The 8,783-nt window shown below is 58.2% G+C and overlaps 1 protein-coding gene across 1 annotated transcript in view; it reads left to right on the top strand.

The window, feature by feature from the left end:
• The first annotated feature begins 445 nt into the window (after window positions 1–445).
• Umodl1 (uromodulin like 1) overlaps window positions 446–8,783 on the top strand; it is a 44,065-nt gene continuing 35,727 nt past the window's right edge. Inside the window, exons 1-3 of the mRNA XM_063225322.1 lie at window positions 446–527; window positions 4,031–4,273; window positions 8,563–8,724. Coding sequence (XP_063081392.1) covers window positions 446–527; window positions 4,031–4,273; window positions 8,563–8,724 — 487 coding nt within the window. The remainder of the gene's footprint in view (window positions 528–4,030; window positions 4,274–8,562; window positions 8,725–8,783) is intronic.

The following is an 8,783-nucleotide window of genomic DNA, read 5'->3' as shown; positions in this document are numbered from 1 at the left end:
TCTGAGCCCGATGTACCACTTTGATTTGACCCTGTCTTCTCCTGCCAGGTCGGGGCAATGGGGTAAGCGAATACCCTGCACCCGGTGGGGGCAGTGAGATTTGGGTCTGAAATGCGTTTTCTGCGTTAACAACCAGATGGCCCCCAGCGATGTGGCCGGGCCCTCACTGCTCACCTTTCCTCAGCCGTGCCATCTGCTTGGCATGAGAATAGGCTGTGACACTCGGGTGCCCCCAGGGAAACATCCCTGGCGGTGGCAGTTGCTAACGAGCAGGCATAAGGGACTCTGCTCCAGTGAGCACGCCCTCTTGAAGCCATTGCTGCTGCCTGCAGCACTGGGGACTAAAGGGGCCTTTCTCTAGGTCTGGTCAGCCCAGGTCCCTGCTGAGACCTCGGACTGCTGTGTGGAGGCCCAAGCACTACACTGCCGCCGCCACCACAGGACTATGTCCAGGATGCTGGGGCTGGCCCTGCTGGCTTTAGCCGGCACCACCACCGTGGGCCTGAGCTGGGCCAGCGGCTTCACAGGTGAGGATGCCAGGCTGGTGTTCTGGGGAGGGGCTCCTGGGAATGGTTCTAAGGATAGCACCTTTGGGGATGTAGACAGGCTGGGGTGGGCCTGCTCTTGGCCAGCCAGGCTGTCTGAGGCCACATGCAGCAGCAGGCCAAGGGGGTAGGCAGGAGGCTATCTGTGTGTGCTCCCCAAAAGAGGGCTCCTCACTTCAAGCGAGTACCCTTGCATGCTTGGGGAGCTGCAGGGGGATCAAATGTGGAATCCTTGCCAGCAGGTGAAAGAAGGACCTGGGACTGTATTTCTGCCGACTTGGCTGTGGCTGGGTGTGAGCTCTTGGAAACACAGAGGCTGGATCTCCCGAACCTTGGGCATTAGCATCCTTGAGGATCACAGGGAGACCAAAGTGGCTGGGACGGCCAATGTCACATAGCTCCTGAGTGAAGAATCCCTACCCCAGGGCCTGGGAGCAGCTGGAAGTGCCAGGCGGCAGCATATGGTCCGCAGAGCGGCTGTTAAAAAGCACCCAGGGCCAGTGAGGGTGTGGCTCAGTGGCACAGCACTCGCTCCAAACACTTGGGGACCCCATTCTGTCCCTGCAGCTGGGAAACCAAACTACTCCCTGCCCCCATACTTTTTTGAGATGGCAAAACCGAGAAACCACTTTCCTCTTAAAATCACCCTCATTCAGTTAGGAATTTAAAGAGATCCATTTTGCCTCTACAGGCAACTTATTTTTGGACCAGTTTAATATTTTTTTCCCACTAGAGTGGAATTTTATTTCTGCTCTGAGTGTTCTGAGCAGTATTGCGCTGGGGGGTAGTGTGCATCCTGCAACTCTGCACTGCTGAGGGGGTGGGAATGTTGGGGGTCAGCACTCCTGGAAGAGTCTCATGAGCCAGGGCTGCACCCTACTTGTACCTGGTCCCGAGAGCAGAGGTCCTGGGTAGAATTTGCACTGAGCACCAGGACTGGCCCACAGGTAGAGCTTCCTGATCCTTTTCTAGGTTGGCATAGCAACTGTTTCACCAGGGACACGGCAGGGACACAGAGAGGGAACAACTCATGCTTCCCTGTGGGTCCAGCTGGGCCTCCAGCATGGGAGTGGCCTGTTGTCTGTTGTCCCCAAAGGGCTGTCCCAGCGTGCTCTGGGCAGGGCTGGAGGCCCCCATGAGGTTGGGGTGGGAGTGTGTGTGTACTGCTGAGGCTGGGCCCTGGCTGGCTCAGCCTCTGGGACCAGAATCCAGGGCAGGGTCTGCCAGAAGGTACCAGCCCTGGGCTTGGGGCTGACACCTGGCCTCAGGAGAAGGTGGAAACAAAGCCTGCAGACACGTCCCGGCCTCCCCGGAGAGGTGGAGGGTACACATGCGCCTATGCGAGCAGGAGGCTCTGCTCAGCTGGGGCCCTGCAATGAGCAGAGGAGCCCGGAGGCTCTCGGGGATCTGAGGCCATGACCTTAGAGGCCTCCTCCCCAGCTGGGTGGAAACATCTAGATCTGCCTCCCTGGTCCCCACACCTGTGACTCTGCCTTGCTCATCATAAACCACTACCCTATTCCTCCTGCCTTTTCTGCCCTTCTCACCTGGGCACCCCTGGGCTTCTGCCACACCTCATGGGACCAGGCCCCATTCCCGTCTAGACTATCCCATGACCAGCTTTGCTAGGGGTGAGCGGTGGCAACCGCACCACAGAGACACAGCTGACTCCTTGTGTGGCCAGGACACCGTGGCTCTGGTGGTGATGGCTAATGAGGAGCTCGCTCCAGGCAGCCTGGGACTCAGCACTGATATCCACCCACAGTAGCCCACTATGTAGCCCTGGCTGACCTTGAACTCTCAATGATCCTCCTGCCTCAGCCTCCCTGGTGCTGGGATTGCAGGTGTGTGCCATCACATCCAGTTTTTTAAAATTTTGAGACAGGGTCTCACTGAGTTGATAGCTGTGCAGCAAGGGCTCAGGCTTGCAGTCCTCCTGCTTCAGTCTCCCAGAGTGCCAGGGTTGTAGGCGTACATCACTGTGCCTGGCTTCTGCTGTTTGTTTTCCATTTTTTAGCAGTCTTGGACACGTCTTGGCTCGTGGGGCATTGTGAGCTCTGCTTTCATCTCCACCTGGCCATTTTCCCCTTGTTTGGGCACCTTGCCTCCAAACTCCATGGCCATAGGGGAACCACACCTCTGACCTCATTTTAATGCAGCGACCTCTGTGGACCTGGGGCCCTAGGGTCACGTTCCGAGTTGATCCCAGCATCTTCTGGAGGGATGAAATTCTAGCAGTTTCTGTGACGTAAGGTGACAGAGACACCCTGGTGGTGGGGGTGGACCAGGATGAAGAGGTATAGAGATAATAAATCCCACCAGGGCTGAGTTTCCCCGATAGAATGATCACACTGATGAGGGGTGGGAGACATTTGTCACAAGAGTCAGGCTCCAGAAAGGGGGTGTCCAGGCCCTTGAGGGCAGCCTGATGCTTGACCTTCAGTACAGCAGGGGTGACCATGCTCTCCTTCAACCAAGGACAGTGGTCCCAGCCAAGCAACCTTTATTATCTATTTTTGAATGTGCCCAAAAATATGGTCTGTGTTTAAATAAATATTACAGTAAACACATATTGCCGTGAATCCCCTTCAAACTCCCCTAGTTTGAACACACTCACCCCACTGTCCCTGCCACTTCCTGCAGCAGCTCTGGAGTCCTCTTTCCTGAGGATCTTTAGTGGCACTGTCCTGGCTGCCTTGATGTCCCGAAACCATTCCTAATGTTTCCTTGTCATGGTCATTTTGACTTTGGGGAGGAGCCAGGAGTCCCACGGTGCCAGGTTCAGTGACCAAGATGGATGAGGATGCAGCGTCCTGTTTTTACAAGCTTGTCTTTCCGCTGGATGGCACAGGGCAGCAGCTTTTACCGTATTTCTGATCGTACCTCATAGAGATCCTCAGGAAAGAGGACTCCAGAGCTGCTGCAGACAGCGGCCAGGACCCCGGGATAAGTGTGAGTGAGGTGAAGGAGAGGATGGGGGCCTGTGTTTATCACTGTAGCAAATTTTTAATTTAAACATTCACCCTACGTTCCTATTCCTCTCCTGGGTTCTAAGTATCTGTCTGCTTCCACTCCTTCCTCCAGTGCTGTCACTGTTGGCCTCAGGTCCACAGTGGGCCTGCAGGGTAATACAGGTTCCCTCCCATGTGGCCGGCCAGTGCAGGCTTGTGGGGGACAAGATGGGACCAGATACACCGAGTCTACAGCTCAGAGCCGGGGTGGACTTTATTCCAACCCTGGTTCTGTCTTTGGGGTCTCCGTTGTCAGAGACCCAGGCCATGGGAAGCAGTGTTGGGCTGGGTCTGCGGGCACCTCCTGGCTTCAGAAGAGCCATTTCTGGGGAGGCAGGGCCATGTTCATGTGATCGAGGTGACACCCAGGCTAGAGGTGTCCAGGCCCAGAGAGTTCGTGTCTCGGCCTTTGGGGAAGGAGGGTCATCCTTGGAAACTGCCTGGGTCTGACTCCCACTGTCCCCTGGCCCCCAGAGACTGGTCTCTCCTTGCTGAGCTACCAGCTGTGCAGCTACCAGGAGACCCGGACCGTGCAGCGGTTGGAGGCAGTGCAGACGTCCCACGTGACACACGTGGCCTGTGGTGGCTGGATCCTGTGGCGGTGGTGCCCCAAGACCATCTACAGGACCCAGTACCTGACTGTGGAGGTGCCTGAGTCCAGGAACATCACCGATTGCTGCAAGGGCTATGAGCAGCTGGGCCTCTATTGCGTCTTGCGTGAGTCCAGGGAGGGCCTGGGAAGGGAGGAGGGGCCCCTGGGGTGTCACCAGGCAGGTCCTTCTCCCTTGACTCCTGACTTCCCTCACACTGAGGCACATCTGCAGGTGGTGACCGTCCCCAACCCAACATCCGATATGTGGGTTGGAGTGGAGCACATGAAGCGGCCTTCCCATCCCACTCCAGTGACCCTGTGCAGCTGTCCTTGCCCTGGGCTGAGGTCTCTTCATCCTGGGAGTTGACTGAGTTCCAGGGCCCCTGGGCAGCTCTGAACATGTGGGTTCCTGGCCCCATCTAGGGCTGGAGTTGATCTGGGCAGCGCTGGGGCCCTGGTGACCTCGGAGAGCTCCTGTGGGGACCCCAACATGCAGGGCGGCAACCTCCACCAACAGCCTCCACTGCAAGCTGTTTGGCAGTGGCATTTTTTCTTTTTCTCCTCCTCTTCTTCCATTTCCATGGTGCTGGATTGAGCCCAGGGTTTTCCTGCTGGGTTAAAGTTAAGAGACAGGATCTTGCTAAGTCACTGTGCCACTTCCCGCCCAAGGCTCCCAGGGTGCCAAGGTGACAGGTGTGTCCCCCCTGACCCCGCCTTTTCTTCTTAAAGGCTATAGCCACCACCATGTGGTCTCAGCTGCGATCCTAACCAGAGACAGCCTGGCCCTAGACCCTGGCCTCCTGCGAACTCAGCAGAGTCCAAGCTGCTGCTGTGAATGGCAGGGCCTGGTTACCAGGGCAACTGGCCTTTGTCATGGAGAGGACCCTGTGATGACCTCTTCAGGGAAGGCTCTGAAAGAGCCGTGTGGGTGGTGCTTTGTTACTGTGAGTCAACACCAGATCAGATCAACCCTGTACAGACAGAAGGCCCTGCTTCCCTTCACCGCACAGGGAGGCAGGGGAGGGGCCAGCTGGGAGGGCCACCACTCCAGACTGCAGACAGTGCTAACAGAGGTGGCGAGTGGAACCCCCCTGGGCAGTGGGTGACACCCTGAGCCAGGGTCCACAGGTCGCAAAACCTTGGTGTCAGCACAGACCTGCAGGAGGCCAGCAGGCCACACCTTCCCACATGTGCCCTCCTCCAGGCCCCAGGCGATGCCACTGAGGTCCTGGGGGGTTATGGGGGGCCCTGGTGGTGAGAGCAAACAGTGAACCATGTAGACCATCAGACTCGAGGTTAAAGGTCACCATACTCACCATCAGTAGTCCCACCTCCACTAGGAGGAACGGATGGGGTGGCTGACGTCAAGCAATGGCCACTTTGTGTCCCTGCTGCCCCCCCCCCCAGGGGTGTAGTGGCACAGGCAGGCTGTGTCCTGCCCGTGTTTGGTCCCGGGAGTCCATTCCTGTCATGACTACTGTCTTCTTTTCACTGGCCCAATCTCAGATTGTGGGCACCTAGGGGTGGGCCAGCGGCAAGTAACCAGGACCCACACTGGGAGTGAGGGAACTGGGCCTGGGGTCTAAGCCAGGTTCTCCAAAGTGCACGTCCATAGGCAAGAGCTTGAGGAAGGTGGTGGGCAAGGGTATGTGGGGGACATTTCAGGGTGCTGAGGACTCTCAGGTTGTCCCTCAGGAAAGAGCCCTGAGCTGTGTGGGGCTGGGTGCTGTGTGAGCCTTGAGGCTCCTCGAGGCCCAGTGCAAGCCCCTGTCTGCCGCAGGGAAGTATTTGTACCCTGGGTACAGGCAGCACACTGTCCCCGTCGGCCTCTGCTTTTTGGGCTTTTTTTGGAGACACCTGGTGACTGCCGGGCCACGCAGAGCTAGAGATGCCACCATCCAAGAACTGAGGCTCCAACTGGTTTAGAGCAAGGCGATGCTGGACCCAGCAGACACTGGGGAGTACGGAGAGGGCCTAAGACCCACTCTGCTCTGCGCCGGACCCAGCAGACATCGGGGAGTACGGAGAGGGCCTAAGACCCACTCTGCTCTGCGCCGGACCCAGCAGACATCGGGGAGTACAGAGAGGGCCTAAGACCCACTCTGCTCTGCGCCGGACCCAGCAGACATCGGGGAGTACAGAGAGGGCCTAAGACCCACTCTGCTCTGCGCCGGACCCAGCAGACACTGGGGAGTACGGAGAGGGCCTAAGACCCACTCTGCTCTGCGCCGGACCCAGCAGACATCGGGGAGTACAGAGAGGGCCTAAGACCCACTCTGCTCTGCGCCGGGGTGTCCACACTACCCAAGGCCGGTGACCCAAGACTCAGCCTCCCCATGCCATGATGCAAATGCTGGTTTCCTCCTCCTCCTCTTTCCTACCCACTTAGAAGGGGAGGAGGCCGGGAACACTCATGTGCGTAACTTCCGGCGGTGAGTCCAGCCCTCGGGGTGTCACAACAAGCCACATGTGAGTTAGTTTGGAACATGGAATTACAGAAGCGGACCTGAAGCCTCCCCTGACCACAGCCCTGGTCAACGTGCCCCCCATGACAGAATGGTGACCCCAGTTAGGACCCACTTGATTACCTGCCCAGCTCTGCTTTCCTGCCAACCACGGTCTGTCCTCCCCGGGACTGGGCACTGCCACGTGCAGAGGAAGCGATGCGTGGAAGCTGGTCTGGGGACACAGCCTGCGCTTTCTTTCTATTGGAATAAAAACTTGGCTCCCAGTAATCATAGACTCCCACTGTGCTTCCACCAATGGCTTTTCTCTGGGACCTGGAGACATTCGTTCTATGGCCATGTGGGCACCCAGGAAATGAAGCCATGCTGAGGACAGTGGGCAAGAGGACATGGCCAGTATGAAGCTCCACATGCAGGACTGGCAGTTAGAGATGGGCAGTGAGAAGCTGCCCAGCCGTGTCCCCTCACCTGCCTGGGACGATGCTGCCCACCAGGGACTGTGTCCCCATGGCAGTGAGAGCCTCTATCCTCTCTTCTGGCTGCAGAGCCTTCTATGGACTCTCTCTGGGGCTCTCGGACTGCCTCACCTTCATGGTTGTGTTGGTGTGGGGCTCTTGCTGTCCCTGTCTGATCTCTCTGGTGTTCAGGGGTCTGGAGCCATGCCCCCGCATGTTCTCAGGGTCTCTGGTAGACATGCATTTCAGATGTGCCTGGGGAAGGACCCAGATGGGCCCGAACAGACCCTCTGGGCCTCGAACCTGCTGCTGGGTGCTGGGCATGGGCTGGTGCTGGGTCCCCTTTCTCATGCCGCTGTCTGCCCAGAGACCTCCCCCCAGCCTCTCCATCGGGGCTGAGCTTCTGCCTGCTCTGAGCCAGCTCATCCAGCCTGAATGTCCCAGTCCTCCAGCCCAGCTGCCCTGAGCTTGACTTAGACTCCGCTCCTGGCAGTGTATCCCAGGAAGGGTGCCTCTCCCTGGAGAGTCTGCCCTGGGCTTCACCTTCTCCTCTCCTCCTCCTGGTCCTTTTTGTGCCCCGGAGCAGCAGCGCTGGGACCTCTGGCCAGTTCCCCCATGGGTTCTGTGACTCTCAGATTCTTCCTGCCCTTTGCTTTTTGGTATTGTTGAATCAGGGTCAGATTATGTAGTTTAGGCTGATCTTGAACTCACTATGTAGTCCAGACTGGCCTCAAATTTATGACATTCTCTTGCCTCAGCCCCCAGAGTGTTGGGGTAATGGGTGTGCATGGCCATGCGTGGCTAGGCCTCTCTAAGAATACCTCCCTAAGCCCTTTTCCTCAGAACTCACCACAGTCTCCCTAGTTCCCAGCCCAGGTCCTGGTGGTCATCAGGGCCGCCACCCTCACAGGTGATTCCAGGGTCTCAGGCCTGGTGCCTCATGGTTCCTGCACCCTGATTTCCTGGGGTTGCCTCTGGCCTCATCTACCCAGAACATTTGCAGGCTGCCGGGCCTCAGCTGACCCTTGATGGAAAGTAGGGTGTCAGGTTGCTGCAACTGCTGTGTACCGTGGGGCTCCTGGTCCTCACAAGCTGCATTCCCCCGGGAAGGGACATGGACAGCCTGGGTGTCCCAGTCTTCCTGCCCAGCTGCCCTGAGCTTGACCTGGACTCCGCCCCTGGCAGTGTAGCCCAGGAAGGGTGCCTGCTGGCCTTGGAGCTGCCACTCCCTGTACCCTCTGCCCCCAAGCCACCAGCTGGCCCATCCTTACACACCCAGGCTGACCCCCTAGACTCTTCCACCACCCACCCCAGGCACAGGGGCCTCTCGTGGCAGCCTTCCCTGCCCTGCCATATCCCTGGTGCTGGCAAGGCCTGGTGTCAGTCCCAGCTGGTCATAGGCACTCCAGACAGATGCAAGCCCAGGTGCGGTGCCCACGTGGCTCCTCAGGGGCATTGCTGTCCCAGCACTGTGCCCTGTCTCATCTCCCTCAGCACTGAATTGGTCCATGGAGTTCACATCAAGACCTGGGGTCTGCCCGACAGCGAACCCAGAGACACCCATCTCCCCATGCAGCTCGGATAATGACTGCCCTGGACTCCAGAAGTGCTGTCCCCGGCCAGAGGGCCACCACTGTGTGGCCCCTGTGTCCCAAGGTAAGGCTGCCACGAGGTCCAAGGAAAATCTGTCACAGGGAGGCCGCACTGGGAGGTGG

This window comes from Cavia porcellus, unplaced genomic scaffold (genome assembly GCF_034190915.1).
Source record: "Cavia porcellus strain 051 isolate PalLab524CR breed Dunkin Hartley unplaced genomic scaffold, mCavPor4.1 scaffold_15, whole genome shotgun sequence".
Lineage (NCBI taxonomy): Eukaryota > Metazoa > Chordata > Mammalia > Rodentia > Caviidae > Cavia > Cavia porcellus.
The sequence above is the reverse complement of the archived record's forward strand: the minus strand, read 5'-3'. Positions and strand labels throughout refer to the sequence as shown.